The sequence below is a fragment of the Podarcis gaigeae genome, assembly GCF_964106915.1.
Source record: "Podarcis gaigeae genome assembly, chromosome: 12".
NCBI classification, from domain to species: domain Eukaryota; kingdom Metazoa; phylum Chordata; class Lepidosauria; order Squamata; family Lacertidae; genus Podarcis; species Podarcis gaigeae.
The window spans coordinates 25,119,761-25,136,924 of NC_139688.1; the positions used below are offsets into that span (position 1 = coordinate 25,119,761).

The window sequence follows — 17,164 nt, forward strand, 5'->3', positions numbered from 1 at the left end:
TATTAAGTTTTAAATAGAAACTACAATTTGTCTGCCCAGAGTGGGGAGAACTATGTGCCTTCTCAGTATGCTGTCCTAGAGCTAACTTTATTATAATTTATACATGAGGATGATATCTAAAACAATGCCTAATATAATGATGTGCTTGATGCCTTTAAATATTTTGAAAGTTTTTAATTGTTCTTAAATATGTTTTTTATTCTATTTTTTAGTATTATTTCACCACTTTGGTGTTTGCGGCCCTGAGTTATTTTGGAAGGATGGGATAGAAATTTAAATACTGATGTTGCTGCTGCTGCTACTAATACATGTACATGCACATCTCTATCCATAATGCATTATTCATGAGCACACTGTTGGATGAGAGGAGACCCCTCTCAGGTTAAGGGACCAATCACAAGGGGAACTGAGTGCCTGTCAGCTCCCCACTTCAATCTTCTGACTCCTTCTTCCTCTCCCTGGCACGGATGCCGGGCACTGGGGGCTTCACCAACATGTAGGGGGCAGGGCTATGATGCCCTCTGAACTCCCCCAATACTACAGTAAAATAACAAGCACAGACACTCTAATCCGGCACATCAGGAATTTCAATGCTTTGTAATTGAATCAGATTTTTAACTGGGGCTAATCCCTGTAAAAAAGGATTGAGTAAACAAGCCATTATATTTAGCCTAATAATTGAAATGGATTTCCCCCAAACATCACTACGCACTTAATCCCTATAACAGCTTTTGCTTGACTAAACAGCTGGAAAATATTGCCTCCATCAAGGTTGTTGTTGTTGTTTTAAAAATAGGGCTTTTATTTTACTCTGTTGCTTAAATTGTTGGTTACAGGCATTGCCATTTCTCTTGAGTGTATGAGTTTCAAACCAGGCTAGTTTAAGTAAACTGACTTAAATCAGAGGGCTGCATCTTAAATTATTTGTTAGTCACAACTTAAAAATACCAACTACAATGGATCATTTGAAGATTTTGCTGCTGATAAAGCAGCCCTTTGAAACAGGGATGTTCAACATGATTAATATCAAATTATGATGACATTCATAGCTTTGATTATTTTGCCTCTTCTTTTTTTGCAGGCCTTTTGCCTAGCTGTATCTGCCCGCCTGGATACACTGGGAGTGGCTACGGCCCCAGTGGATGTGTTGCACTGAGCACTATCTGCCAAACGCAAAACCCTTGTCTAAATGGAGTGTGTCTTGTAAGTGTTCATTGCTATGTTAAAAGCATATGGTGGTAGTAGTAGACTCATATGGTTATGGTAGTAGTAGACTCATATGTGTTTGGTTTCTCTTTTGTTTGGTTTTATGTCTGCAGACCACAGTCTCTGGCTACAACTGTGAGTGCCATCCTGGCTGGACGGGTGCCAACTGTACAGAAAACATTGACGAGTGCTCCAGCAATCCTTGCCAGCATGGAGGAAGTTGCACCGATGCGGTGAATGGCTACTCTTGTGAATGTACAAGCAGTTGGACTGGACCTCAATGCCAGACACCCCAACAAGGTAAGTGCACCATAAATGAATGTCATAAGGCACTCAGAGATCCTAAACGGTAGACTCTAGCAGCAGGATGTGGGTGCCTTGTGATCTGTGCCACTGTGGCAGTTTGTCTGAAAAAGGAAGCTGTTGCCTGTTCTTTGATGCGCTATAGCTCCACCCACTGCAGGTGGTCAGAGGGTGGCATTGCAGCTGTCAACTTAGCAGCGATCAATGGGAAACAGAATTCCAACTAGTCCTTAAAGCTGCTTACCTGAACCTGGCTTCTTGTCCGGAGCAGCTTTCAGACTGTACAGTGTATCTCTGCATCCCTGCTTGACCGCAAGGGTGCTGAGAACTGCCAGGTGACCCTTGTTCTTTTCATGGAGCTACAACTCTCACAGTGATTTAACAATCAATATCTCTTCCCAGGAAACTCTGGGAATTGTAGTTCTGTGAAGGGAATAAGTATCTCCTAACAACTCTCAGCACCCTTAAAGAACTTCAGCTCCCAGGATTCTTTTGTGGAAGCCATGACTGTTTAAAATGGTATAATACTGCTTTAAATGTTGTTGTTGTTGTTGTTGTTATTATTATTATTATTATTACATACATACCCCACCGATCTGGCTGGGTTTCCCCAGCCACTCTGGGCAGCTCTCAACAGAATACTAAAAACACGATAAAACATCAAACATTAAAAACTCTCCTAAACAGGGCTGCCTTCAGATGTCTTCTAAAAGTCAGGTAGTTGTTTATTTCCTTGACATCTGATGGGAGGGTGTTCCACAGGGCGGGTGCCACTACCAAGAAGGCCCTCTGCCTGCTTCCCTGTAACTTTACTTCTCACAGTGAGGAAACCTACAGAAGGCCCTGGGAGCTGGACCTTCGGAGTGATGGGGGTGGAGACGCTCCTTCAGGTATACTGGACCGAGGCTGTTTAGGGCTATAAAGTTCAGCACCAACACTTTGAATTGTGCTCAGAAGTGCAGATGGGGGCCAAATACTGTATTTTGATCTGTTGAAGAGAGCTTGTTGAGAAAGGAAGCTCTTCAACAGGCACCAAAGAGGCAATAGATATGTCACCTGTCTGGTATGTAAGTGGAGGGAATTCCAAAGGTCAGGTGCCACCACACCAAAGACCCTATTTCTTCATTGTACAGAAGGGACCTGATATCTACAGGAGGTCTTCTCCTGCAGAGGGCAGTGACTAGTTGGGTAAGAGATGAGACGATCTTTTAGGTATCCTGATAGGTATTTCTCATTTCCTTCAAGGAACTTCTGATATTAACTTACTTACTCTTTTCCATAACTGCAGCGTGTGGTGGGTCACTTTCAGGCCTGTCGGGCTCATTCAGCTACCTTAATCACACTGAGCAATATAATCAGCCGGTCAGCTGCGCTTGGGTGGTTCGGACTACAAACGACAAGGTAAGAGCTGCACAACCTGGGGATGAAAGGGCACAGCAGCAAAAAACCCCATAAAACTTAGGGCAAGGGAGTCCAGAAGGTAGATCTTTGGGTGGAAGTAGATCGGCAAGGAATTCTGACTCTGTTGTTTAACAATGGCAGCAACAAAATGACTACCCCACCCCAAATTATGAAGAAAACTGGGGCAGTGGGGGAACCAGAAGCAGATGTTTGTGAAGATGGCATCTCAGTTCTGTTCTGTTATTTCTTGGGAGTGGGGAATGATCAGTCTGGGGACTCCCAAGCTTCTGGGAGGAATTCAGTGTCCCGGTTGAAATGGGATAATATGAAATCCAGAATAGCTATCAGGTTACCAAAATAGTTTGGAGCATCTGGTATTAGATTCCCTGGTCAACTTCTGTGTATATCCACCTCTTTATCTCTTCCTTTGACCTTTAGCAATAGCGAATCCTTCTGCCTGCTCTGGGGTTTGTCAGGAAATTATATAGAGCACCTCCAGATGTTCTGGCAAACATATGACTGTGTGGACAGGTGTGCTATCTAATCTGCACAGTGTAACTGTATAAACAATATCTAATCATCCTTCAGCCGAGGCTCTCATAGTCCACAGATAGAAAAAAACAAGCAAATTAAATGAATCTCTCTGTTCTTTCCTGCTAGATCCTGCGGATCACATTTCCAGTCTTCCAGCTGGAGGAGAGTATCAGCTGCAGGTCAGGCTTTCTCCAGATTCACGATGGAGAGTCGGCTTCAGCAAACTTGCTGGGGAAATATTGTGGGTCTTCTCCCCCAGAAGAGCTTTTTAGCAGCCATAACTCTTTGTATTTCTGGCTCCACTCTGACCACATGATGAATGCACGAGGGTTTACAGTTCATTGGGAGTCCCGGCAGCCGGGTAAGATGGTGGTGCATGAAAACGAGTAAGACTGTGCCCGCAACACTAGGGCATTAATGCAGATGGGAGTCAGTTTTCCCATGTGTGCCATTGCCCACATGTGAGCCCTTTCAATTGTATGTCTCTGGAATCTGCCTTGAAGTTTCTCTACCACATTACTGAGGTTTGCTTGATGAGTTGCATGTGCTGAGAGTTGTTCTTCCCTCCCCTCAATTACTACTTCCTCACTCTATGACTTCTGGAAACCTAAAGTCTGTTGTGGGCATGTGTGCAGCTATTTATTTAGCTGTGCACGTAGACATATATATTTAAAATTAAAAAGTTGTGTTTTTTTTAAGACAGGTTTTTTAATGTACCAACACACAATGCACTTCATTGCAATCCAGAGTTCGGTAACATGTAGCTTTATATTGGATTTACTTCCTTTATCAGGTTATCCCTGAATTGGGAAACTCCCAATTTAATGCTGGGGAAGTACAGGCTGCCAGTTAGATAAGAAGCATGGCATTTGGGCAATGCTGGGGGTGGGATGGGGATTAAGACACATGCAGCTTCAAATCTGCATTAAACTCCTGTGTGGATGAGCCCTGAACGAAGCAGAGCTGAAGACAGCAGTCCACATTTTGAAAACATTTGTTTTAAAATAGTTTTTTTTTTAAGAAAGCTAGTTATGTTCACAGCTGAACAGTTTACTAATTCCAAGCAAAATGCATAGCTTCTAATTCTGCTGCTTTAGGAAAACGTCATATATTATGCATTCCCTGTTTGGAAATAACATGGAAGTCTTGTGTCTGTCATATATGATTAACATGTGTGTTACTCTATGCCTATAAGCTGAATATGAAATGAAGAGTGATGTCGCTTGGTTTATATTGGAATGGGCAGCAGTGCATAGGTGTTTTCTTTAAAAACAAAAAACAACCCACAACCTAGTGATGTCATTGAGAGTACTCTGTGTGTCTATGACCCTGGGGTATTTCACTTCTCAGGGTATTTGAGTGCTTACGAAGGATTTCAGGCACCCTTAAAAATCATATGCCCCAGAGCTTATTCTGCTAGCTACAATGCCATCTCAGGTTGGTGCAAGAAGTCTTGAGATGTCTGGTTTTCAGGGCACATGACTTGTGGTTAGTGTGGCCACATATTCATCACTGAAGAAAGAGGAAATACGCCACAACGTTTCACCAAAAAAAGAGGACATATGAGGACACAAATGTGCAGGGGAAAGAGTGCCTGTGCTAATTTCCATTTCTAGATGCAAATTTACCAACAATTAGCAAATTTAGTGACACAGGTCACTTGGTCACTGTCTTCCCCACCTGGTGAGATGAATAGAAATGTGATTCAACTCCCCAGAGAGAGGAGGATGGTGACCTGTGTGACTGCTGTCCATCAAGGGACAGCATCCAGGGTCCTGCTCTCGATACCCTTCTGGTACTTTACCTTGAAACAGACAGCCCTTCAAACAGAGGGCACGTTCAAAGAGAGAACTGCTCTCTCACAAATAGAGGGCTGTCTGTTTCAAAGTAGGACAAGTGGCTTTTCTCCCTGTGGTGAAAATGTAAATAAGAATCCCCCATTTTTCTGTCTCCCCCTTAGTGTGTGGTGGTGAGCTGACTGGTACTTACGGCTCAATTAATTCACCTGGCTATCCTGGTAACTACCCTCCCAACAAGGATTGCTACTGGATCATCTCGACCAATCCCAACCTCCTCATCACGTTTGCTTTTGGCACACTGAGTCTTGAGCACCATGATAATTGCAGCCAGGACTACCTGGAGGTAAATCTGTTAGAAGAAAAATGTTACTCATAACACACGCTGCTTTGGATAGAAGATTACTGGTGCAGTCCTATGCATTTCTACTCAGAATTAAGTCCCACAGAGGTCCATGGGATTTACTTCCAGATAAGCGTGCATAAAACGGCAGTTGAAAACACTTAAAAAGTAGAAACTTTGCCATATGTGGGGAGAGGTAATTCCCCTTGATTGGCCAATATAATCCATTTTGAACCATTATTTTGTCACAAACACCTGCATAAAGACTCCAGCTGTCCAGATAAGCAGCTTAAATAAATGTCATCTTCAAATACAGTTGTACCTTGGTTTTCGAACAGCTTAGTTCTCGAACATTTTGGCTCCCGAACGTCGCAAACCCAGAAGTGACTGTTCTGGTTTGCAAATTATTTTCGGAAGCCGAATGTCCGACAGGGCTTTCACGGCTTCTGATTGGCTGCAGGAGCTTCCTGTAACCAATCAGAAGATGCGCTTTGGTTTTTGAATGTTTTGAAACTCAAACGGACTTCTGGAATGGATTCCATTTGACTTCCAAGGTACGACTGTAGATGCTATACTGACAGCTCCCAGTATATATATGGGGGAAAGCCATGACTGTTTAAAGTCATATCTTAGTGCTTTAAATGCATGGTGGGAATGTGGCCTTAGTCCTGCTTTTAGATGGGACTTAAATTAACCAGGACTAACTTGGTTTCATTGGGGCTACTAGAAATTGGATTAAGTTCACCCCATTAAGTGCATATGTGTGTGACATGATATGAATATGTGGATTGGTGCTTTTATTTAGATTCGAGATGGTCTCCTCCCTCAAGATCCCCTCCTTGGAAGATATTGCAGCTCTGTGTTGCCACCTCCTCTTCAAACCACTGGCCCGTATGGCTTGGTTCATTTCCATTCCGATGGTTCTAATAGTGACAGAGGCTTCCATATCACATACACAACATCAGCCGGTAAGTGTGATTTTGCATACCGGGTCTACAGTTGCAGCTCTTCACAGGGCAAACAGATGCTGTTTTGAGTAACCTTTTCTTTTTCATCAATGCAGCGGATCCCAACTGTGGTGGAAACTATACAGGCAGCAGTGGGGTTATCCTGTCCCCCTACTGGCCCAATCATTACCTTAACAACAGGCAATGTATCTACATCATCCGACAACCACCTGGTGAAAAAATGATCCTCAATTTTACACACCTGGAGCTGGACAGTCATCCCAGCTGCAATTGGAACTACGTTGAGGTGACTTTGATAGAATCATCACATTGTAGAGTTGGAAGGTTGGCTTTGAGAGGAGGAGGAAGAGGAGGATGGGCCAAATGAGATGAGACATTTGTTAAAGATGTGATGGGATTCCCCATCTTTTAACATCTATTTAAAAAACAATCGTGGTGGGGATTATCCTGGTTTGGACGAGATAGTGGCATGCTGGAGGAGAGGTGTTTTATCCCTTTTTCCCTGCAATATTTTCCTGATTGAAATCAACCCTATCTGCACCATTAAGGAAGACCTTCCATGGGTACCTTAGGAGTTACTGGCCGGCAACCTTCTGGGTAACCCCTTCTCCCTCTGGTCCATGGTCCTGGTATATTTTGAAGGGGCTCATGATACTTTATAAAAGAAATTGAAAGTGATAGGAGATCTATTCAAGCATCTCTAGAATGTCTCTGCACCAAAAAAATGGTGGAGAAGAGTTTCTGGCTTAGGATATGCAAGGAAATAGACATTCAACTTCATTAGGGTCCAAAAGCCACAGATGACAACAAGTTATGAGCAATCAAAAAAAGGCAAAGGTAGATCAGCACAGAAACATAATTATGATAAGACTGACTCTTTATCATCTCCTTATGATTGAGCGCTCAAGTTGCAGTGTGCCAACTACAAGATAAGGATAAGCATTGCTCAGTGAGTTTGCTTTGCCAGAGCTGTATTCTGCAAAGGGCCCTGTGACTTTAAGAGGTGCATAGAAGGCAGAATTGCACCAGGAGTAGCTTCTCCCAGCACAGAATGGAGTGCCATGATGGCTATGCTCTTTACCTCTGAATGCCAGTTGTTGGAATCACAAGTGGGGAGAGTGATGATTGCATCCAGGCATCTGGGTGCTCACTGTGATAACAGGATGCTAGATTAGTTGGGCCTTTGGCCTGACCCAGCAAGACAGAAGCTGTTATAGAAGTATAAAAGATGCATGGTTCTCAGGTGCTAAAACAGCCAACAGTAATATTGGGTCCAAAATATATATTGGCCAGATTCAAATAATTATGTAATTTGTTCCCTAAATCTATGGGGCTGTAGATTTGTTTCTCCTCCCTCAAGGAGGAAAAACTTCTCCCTCTGCAGAAACTTCTCTTGAAACTAAGAATTGCAAGAAAATGGGGGGAGGAGAATTAAAGGCCTCCAACTATCAAAGGGAAGATAAGACAAAATCTGGGAAATCTTAACTATGGAAATGATCTCACATCAATTAAAACAGGTGTGAGGAACATCTCCAGATGTTGATGACTACAATTCCCATCGGTCCCAGAAAGCATGGGCAATGGTCAGGGATGATGGGAGTTGTAGTCCAGCAACATCTGAAGAGGGCCAAAGTTTCTCCACACCTGAGTTAAAGCTACAGCTAACCCCAAATTTAGCAACTGCTTTATAGGGAAATGGTGTTTCGTTCTAGATGGAATCAACTTAGCTAACTGAAATTCTATTCACTGGCACTCTACTGATTAAAGTGTGTGTGTGTGTGTGTGTGTGTGTGTGTGTGTGTGTGTAGATGGCTAAAATGACATACAGTATTCTTTTATACACGTCCAAGCACTTTTTAATATATATTTTCTTTATTATTATAAATTTTATACAATTTTAACATCAGAAGGTTTTACAATCATAATAACCTAAGTACAGTCAAGAGCATTTCTTATTTGTTTTCAGGTGTGCCAGATTTTTCACAAAATCCCTTATTTTGCTCTTCATTAATATTATTCTTTAGACTCCATCATTTTAACCTCTTAGGTCACATATATATCTTTGATAGTTTTCCAGATGTGCCCCAATATCTCCCTCCCCCATACTCATTACTTCCCTTCACCCATGTGAGATCTTCTTTACACAGTATTATTCCTCGTTGTGTTAACCGAAGTTTATATTTATTATTCCATATATATTATAGTACGTCTTGTCTCCTTCCGTGGTTTACCTATTGCATATTAAATCTAAGCTCTAAATCCTAATCTTTCTATATATTCCTTTACGCACTCCCACTCTTTGTTGATTTTTTGATTTGAGCAGCCCCTAATTGTTACTGTTAATTTTGCCATCTCAGCAAATTCACAGATTTTAGCTCTCCATTCTGATATTTGTGGGGTTTTTTTTTCTTTTTTTCCCATTTTTTTGCCATTAATAATCTGGCCGCTGCTGTTGCATAAAGAAATACATTCCTTTTGTCCTTGGGGATGTCACTCGTTATTAAGCCCAGCAAATATGCTTCCGGCTTTTTAAAAATTGAACTCTTGAATATCTTTTTAAGCTCTTCATGTACCAATGTCCAAAATTGTTTGACCACCTTGTACCCCCACCACATATGGCACATAGTCCCTTCCTCTGATTTACATTTCCAGCAGAGATTTGATATTTTAAAAAAATAAATCCTTGCTAATTTTACTGGAGTGACATACCAGTGGTAAAACATCTTCATTATATTTTCTTTTATCAAATTGCAAGCCGTAAAATTTATATCGGTTCTCCATCTAGCTAGGTGAATTGTCTGGCCTAGATCTTGTGACCATTTTATCATTGTTTATTTTATTATTTCATCTTTCAGTTCCCATTCCAGGAGTAAACTATACATTCTTGATATTAGTCTCTTATTTGGTTGTAGGAGTTCACCTTGTAATTTTGATGTTTTCTTTTCAAATCCAATTTTTTGTCTTCTTTAAAACAGTGCACTACTTGGTAATATTGTAGCCAACTATTACAGTAATTCTTAATTTCTTCATAGGGTTTTAATCTTACATCACCTTGCTCTTTAACTAATAGCTGTTCATATGTTGACCAACCCTTTCCCATATTTTGCTTTTTCATGGTTACAACTTCTAAGGGAGATACCCACCAGGGTATCTTTGGTTCTAAGAGCCATCGGTAATTCGCCTAAGCCTTGTATAATGACTTCCTGATTATATGCTTCAGGAAGTCCTTATTTACAGCCACCTTATCATAAACTAGGTAGGCGTGCCAAGCATAGCGGTTGTTCGATCCTTCCAAGTCTAGAATCTCTATCTTTCTTAGCATGACCCAGTCTTTAATCCATCCTAAGCAAGATGCATGATAATATAATTTCAAATCCAGGAGGCCAAGCACTTTTGCTGTGTCTGATTAACTTGAGCTTTTTCCTGAATATGAATTAGTTTATTAATATACTCTGTTATTCTAAAGTATATCCAAAAGAGTTGAGGTGGTCTTTAAAATAAAATAAAGACTTTAAATTCCAGTAAAAAAAATCTAGAGGGGGGGTTTCCCACATCTAGTTTCCATGTGGCATCAGAACAGCTGTTCAAAAACAGCAGTCAAAAATTTCCCCATGCTACTGAAAACCCCTCGCTTCAGGCTCTTTGGGTCTCAGCCATCATCTGGGGATCAGCTGACTCATTTGTCTTTATATAGCTTGAAACTTGCCTTTTGAGGGTGGAAAAACGAGAAAGGGTTCCTGTGGACTATCTTTAATATAAACTGAACTGTTATCTACAGCTTTGGCTTGTTGCTGTAATAACATTGCTCCTTCCTTCCTTCCTTCCTTTGACATTGGTTGGAACGAAGTGTAATTAATTTCCAAATCAGGGGGAAGCCTGGTGTGTAATGAAAACAGACAGCTTCTGTTTGTTTGGGCTCATAATTCCCTCCCCTAATTGCTGGCAAAACGGCAGTGAAATCCACTGCAACAAGAGGAACAAAACTGTTTCTGCCAGGCCCAATCACTTTGTGTTAATTCAGCAAAGCATTTACCTTGTTATTTGGCGATCAAATGCAGGAAACATAGCTTTGTTTTGATGTGTCTGCATTTCTTTGGCAACTCCTGGCACCCTGATTCCTTGCACATCCACTCAGCTGAGGAATGGAAGCACAGGACACCATAAAAAATGGCTAACAACCCAATACTGGAACTGCTTTAAAGCATCCTAACTTGGGGAGATGTTTCTTGTTGTTGTTTTCCTTTCCATGGAAGTTCATTGAAAGGCTATTATGCAGGTCATGTAGGGTACCTCCAGACTGCCACTGTTTTTCAAGAGAGGCTCAAGTGTGTATTGTCAATTTAGGTTTCTGCAATTAAAGTAGATGTAATGCTCTGCCGCCCCCATCTCAGCAAATCCACTTTAAAAAGAAACCCAGACTTTTTGCTGTTAGGAAAGTGATGCAGAAATGCGCTGAAAAGTTTGGCACAAACAAATGATTAATGGAAAGATTGAGATGAGTGCTTGTTATCATATAACCTTCCCGCAAACAAATCAGAATAAATGCTCGACAAAGACCGAATATAACCGGTGCTTTTTTTCAGCCAAAGCATACCGGTGCTATCAACAGCAAGTTATTTATATGACACTTTTTATATATGCCTCCCTAGAGGAGAATCTCATGCACAAGTGCATGTAGTATGGATTATATTGTACATTGTGTGTACATGCCACTCTATATGGTGTATGCCAGCTATTCTTAAGTGGCTTCTTCCTTCATTTTCATTGTCACGGACACACTTAAATGCACTCCAGAAAGCTGTGTCTAATTGCAGCTCAGTATAACGGAGACACACAGACGTTTCAGAAATGTGACACGGCATATTTTTAATTGAAAACACACGAGAACAGCCCTTAGTGCCTGGGATCACTAAGAAGATGGTGCTGCTCGAACATCTTACCATGACAGCAGGATATTTCATGCAGAAAGGTCAATCTCATACTAGCCTAAGGATTAAAATTATACAGGTATGTCAGTCCCTTGGCTATGCAGGACTTTATGGGTCACATTATACCAGCATGTTTAAAATAAATCAGAAATCTATTAACAGCTGTGAACTGAGATTAAGGTGGTTTATCCTTCCACTGTTTTCAGTTTGCATTCTACCCAAGACAAAGGTTTAGCACATTTCCAGTGGAGGCTGGTCCATTAGTACAAATGGGGCACAGACAAATGTGTGTTGTTGTTTTTTTAAAAAAAATAATTGATTGCAGGCTTGTACTGTGATACAGGATTTTGACATGGAGCAGGGGGAAACAGCATGGGGCAAAGAGTCCAAGCCCATGCCTTTGCCTCAATCTGGATCTATGTGCAGTTGGAGCAAGCGGAAGCTTTCCCAATTTCCACAATGGAAGTGGTGTATGTCCAATCTGGATCAGAACCACAGTGTGGGGGTGAAGCTCCTGTAACACCCCCCACACCTCTCCCAGTGGTAGTTGTGTGCCCTGGATCCCTTCCCAATAGATTAACATTTTAAAAAGCTTACACACAATTACCAATCCCGTGGCTGCCATCATGGCTAGTTTAGCACTAGTGGCAGATGAGGTCCTGTGTTATTGGTGTGTTCCAGTATTTCCCCTCCGTTCTCAACATTTCTTTCATTAAGGCTTTCATGGAGAGTGTGCCAGGGTGCAGGCCAGGGCTGGATTTAGGTTTGACGAGGCCCTAAGCTACTGAAGGTAATGGGGCCCTTTATATATCCAGCTGTCCTTTGTCAACAACAAATTGTCGCTGTTTTTTGTGTTGAATATATGCTATATGGTAATTTATGGACCTAACAGGTGTCTAAAACTATTTGCACATAACAAAATTTGTATTTTATCAAAGTAATTGATATAGAAATGAGCAAACTAGTGATATTTTAGGGAGCAGGCTGGAAGGCATCACACCACAGGAGCCTACACAACACAAAACACTGTTGCTGTATGTAGGTTTTATTTTATTTATTTTTTATATTATATTTAGGAAACGTACATCCAGGTGGTTTTTTTCCTTTAAAATTTTTTGGGGCCACCAAGAGAGTGGGGCCCTAAGCTATAACTTGTTTAGCTTACATGTAAATCCGGCACTGGTGCAGGCATATCTGAAATAACACCATCTAACTTGTGAATGGTTCCTCTAGCCACTAGAGACTTGTGAATGATTCAGAGGGACTAAGAGGAGGGGTTCCCAGATCTTTAACAGCTTACATGCAAATATTAAAATCACCTTTCTACCTTCTTCAGCAGCCAATATGGGAGTCACCAGTTTGGTAAGCAGCAGGTGTGTTTGAATGCTGTTGTTTCTTGAACTGGAATTTGAATTGGTCTGGGGCACACCCAACCATTCCCTCGAAAACAAGGTTCTGGTTGATGCTTACCTTTTCAGTGGTTTCATTTTCTTTTGTGGCCTAGGTCCGGGATGGTGACACTGAGATGGACCCCTTAATCAAAAAGTTCTGTGGCAACAATACACTTCCATCGGCTATCACTTCCCATGGCAGCAACCTCTGGGTCAAGTTCAAGTCCGATACCTCAGTACAAAGATCTAGCTTCAGGGCTGTTTATGATGTCGGTAAGGAAAATGGTTTATAAATGCTGTGAGTCCTCACTTGGACCCAGGAGCAAAACAACTGAGCAAATTATTATCCCTTACCTGTGCAATGCCCATCTGTGGGGTGGGCCATTATATATTTTCTTCCATAGAACTCAGTGGTGTCTGTTGGTTTTTATAGGAGCGAATTCAGGTTTCATTAGTCAATCTCTGTAAAGATTTATTAATCAATTCTAAAGTGAAATTCCATGGAAAACCTGAGATGTGGTAGAGTTGTAGCTCAGTGGTAGAGCATATGCTTTTGCGTGCAGAAGGGTTCTCAACCTGTGGGTCCCCAGGTGTTGTTGGACTACAACTCCCATCATCCCTAGCTAGCAATGCCAGAGCTCAGGGATGATGGGAGTTGTAGTCCAACAACATCTGGGGACCCACAGGTTGAGAACCACTGGCCAAGGTCCAAATACTTGCATCTCCAAGTAGGACTGGGAATGACTTCTCCCTGATATCCTGGAGCTCCACTGCCAGCCAGGTAGGTCATACTGAGCTTTATGGACCAATGGTCTGACTCAGTATAAGGCAGCATCCTAGGTTTCAATTACTTTTAAATAAAGTTGATAGGGGAAAGAGAAGACATCACCAGGTTCTCACACATCATCATGATGGAGCACACTATGGACTTATAGTAGCTATAAGTATCCCAGGTAGGTCGTAGCATAGTGATGGAACTTGCGGTAGGACCCAGGTTTGATCTTTAGCATGTCTAGGTAGAGTCTTCTCTCTGAAACCCTGGAGAGCCACTGCCAGTCAGTGTGTACAATATTGAACCTGGATCAGTAGTTTTGCTTGGTTTGAAATAGGGTAGATTTGATTTAAATCATTTATTTACTTTTTACAGAAAGACTCATCCTTGCTGGTATAACCTTAATATTTACAACCAGGTGAAGCTTTCATTTTTGGAATAATAAATTTTCATAATAGTTTTTACAGTTATATAAAAAATTACTGATTTGGGTATACTATTAGAAATACATAGACAGATAATTATGGAATTATTGTGAGGTTTGATAAGTTAACTGTTTATATTTGGACAACTTTTCTGGTGTACTTTACTGGAAGAAGAAAAATAACCATTTCTTTAATAACAATTTAAACAATTTATTTAACTAAAACAATAACATTATAGCATATGTATCCATGTTTGTTAACTGATGTGGTTAAACAAATTCTTTTTTAAAAAAACTTAGACTGAGTTTTTTTAGACTGAAAAAATTAATACAAATCCTTATTTCCTGATGAATAGCCTTTGGACCGTAATGTAACTTAAATAGAAAACTATCTTTAGAAAGAGTTTTCCCCCAAAAGCATTTTTATTTTAAAAATCTGATTTAAATTTTAAAAAATCCGATTTTTTATTTTTTTTTAAACACACCCATTGATGTTTATCCACCCTGGTTTGAAACTGCTTCCTAGTATTATCAGTAGAATTACTAATAGTCCATTTCTATTGGCAGCCTGTGGAGGAGCTTTGTCCGGTGAAGGTGTCATCAGATCACCCTATTATAGCAGGCCATTGTCTCATTACAAGATCTGCGAGTGGATCATCTCTCAGCCAGAAGGCCATCGAGTGATTCTGAACTTCACTGACTTTCGGCTCTGTAACATCAGCAGTTGTGACTTGGATTATGTTGAGGTGAAGTGTCTTTTTTAAAAAAGAAAGAAACCCAAATATAAATCTTGGTTTACGGAGCTCAGTTTTACCAAAAGACAATTCCAAGTGTACTAAGTGCCAGTCCCTGTGAAACTGGGACTTTTATTCTGAGGAAGACTTTTATTCTAAGGAAACATATTTAGGGTTCAAATGAGGGAGGCAGGAGTGAAAGAGAGACGGAATAGAGTACTTTAAAGTTGGGTGAATCTGTCCATTTTCTGTTTTTATTTTTATTTTCCAATCTTAAATACAGCTCTCCATGTTTCCACATCTGTTTGCAAATGTTTTGAAAGTCCTAATGAAAATTCATTAGTGAATTTCTCCAGAAATAGACACATTTCTGTGCATTTTGGCTTACTATACACATTGCAAAACACCTCCCTGTAATGTAATGTTTTTTTTGGTTTGTTGTTTTCATTAATTACGGGCACGGTACTCCAGCACATGCATTTTTGCACACGTTATTTGGATGGAGAAGTGCACTGCAAATTTCAGAGAAGGAGAGCCGCATTTCGGTTCTGTTATTGTTTTGGAAAACATAGATTAGGTAGGGTCAGCTTTAAGTGTGAAAAGAATAACAGTCCACTACAGTAGCACTACAGTAGGACGCGGGTGGCACTGTGGGTTAAACCACAGAGCCTAGGGCTTGCTGATCAGAAGGTTGGCGGTTCGAATCCCCGTGATGGGGTGAGCTCCCATTGCTCAGTCCCTGCTCCTGCCAACCTAGCAGTTCAAAAGCATGTCAAAGTGCAAGTAGAAATAGATACCACTCCTGTGGGAAGGTAAACGGTTTCCATGCGCTGCTCTGGTTCTCCAGAAGCGGCTTAGTCATGCTGGCCACATGACCCAGAAGCTGTACACCGGCTCCCTTGGCTAGTAAAGTGAGATGAGCACCGCAACCCCAGAGTCGTCCATGACTGGACCCAATAGTCAGGGGCCCCTTTACCTTTACTTTTATAGTAGCTGAAGGACCATCGCCCACAGGTAGAGAACAATTTTGCATGCAGGAGGTGCTTGTTTCAATCCCTGAAATCTTTGAGTGAAACCCTGGAAAGCCACTCCCAATCAGTGTGTAAATGATGATGATGATTAATTTATTATTTATACCCCGCCCATCCAGCTGGGTTTCCCCAGCCACTCTGGGCAGCTCCCTTCAGATGTCTTCTAAAAGACAGATAGTTGTTTATTTCCTTGACAACTGATGGGAGGGCGTTCCACGGGGTGGGTGCCACCACCGAGAAGGCCCTCTGCCTGGTTCCCTGTAACTTTGCAGTGAGGGAACCACCAGAAGGCCCTCAGCACTGGACCTCAGTGTCCTGGCAGAATGGTGGGGGTGGAGACACTCCCTCAGGTATACTGGGCTGAGGCTGTTTAGGGCAGGCATTGGCAAACTTGGCCCTCAAGCTGTTTTGGGACTACAACTCCCATCATCCCTAGCTAACAGAACCAGTGGTCAGGGATGATGGGAACTGTAGTCCCAAAACATCTGGAGGGCCAAGTTTGCCTATGCCTGGTTTAGGGCTTTAAAGGTCAGCACCAACACTTTGAATTGTGCTTGGAAACGTACTGGGAGCCAATGTAGGTCTTTCAGGACCAGTGTTATATGGTCGCAGTGGCCACTCCTAGTCATACGTCTAGCTGCCACATTCTGGATTAGTTGTAGTTTCCAGGTCACCTTCAAAGGTAATCCAACGTAGAGTGAATTGCAGTAGTCCAAGCGAGAGATAACTAGAGCATGCCCCACTCTGGCGAGACAGTCCGTGGGCAGGTAGGGTCTCAGCCTGCATACCAGATGGAGCTGTTAGACAGCTGCCCTGGCCACATGGCCTGACTGTACAAGCCTGTTTCCTATGTATGCTTAATGTGGCAGCTATTTCACGAGTTCTGCACATTTGCCCCCTTGCAGGTCAGAGATGGAAACAATGTGAATGCTCCTTCCTTGGGGAAATACTGTGGCGAAACTGTGCCTTCAGTAATTCAATCTATGCGTAACAATCTATATATCAAATTCAGAGCTTCGTCTGCTGAAAACCTCGGCTTCCTTGCTGAATACAAGTCTTTGGATGCAGGTAAATGTTGCCTCCCTTCCCCACTCTCTCTCCTTTTGACTCCCTGCCATTGTCACCAAATTAACTGGACTGATGTAATGAAAAGCAATTAAATTGTATAATTAAATGCACTATTTCTGGAGAAAGTACAGTCCTTACAAAGGGCTTAAATGCACAATGCAAACACTTTTATATAAAGTTAGAAAGTTTTAAACAAAAAGTATATTATAATCAAACTGGTTTAAGGATTTATTAACTGTCTCCATAGCTGCCTTGTGATGCCTTG

At 41.6% G+C, this 17,164-nt stretch overlaps 1 protein-coding gene across 2 annotated transcripts in view; it reads left to right on the forward strand.

Annotated features, from left to right (window-relative positions):
• The window catches only part of CUBN (cubilin), a 130,342-nt gene that overhangs the window by 19,003 nt on the left and 94,175 nt on the right, over positions 1-17,164 (forward strand). Inside the window, exons 11-20 of one of the 2 annotated variants that reach the window (XM_083704489.1) lie at positions 1,082-1,203; positions 1,320-1,506; positions 2,798-2,910; positions 3,571-3,805; positions 5,405-5,586; positions 6,389-6,551; positions 6,647-6,837; positions 12,984-13,143; positions 14,634-14,812; positions 16,737-16,899. In XM_083704489.1, the coding sequence (XP_083560615.1) occupies positions 1,082-1,203; positions 1,320-1,506; positions 2,798-2,910; positions 3,571-3,805; positions 5,405-5,586; positions 6,389-6,551; positions 6,647-6,837; positions 12,984-13,143; positions 14,634-14,812; positions 16,737-16,899 (1,695 nt within the window). Of the gene's footprint in view, positions 1-1,081; positions 1,204-1,319; positions 1,507-2,797; positions 2,911-3,570; positions 3,806-5,404; positions 5,587-6,388; positions 6,552-6,646; positions 6,838-12,983; positions 13,144-14,633; positions 14,813-16,736; positions 16,900-17,164 lie in introns of those variants that run through there. The other variant, XM_083704490.1, reaches the window with a different exon arrangement.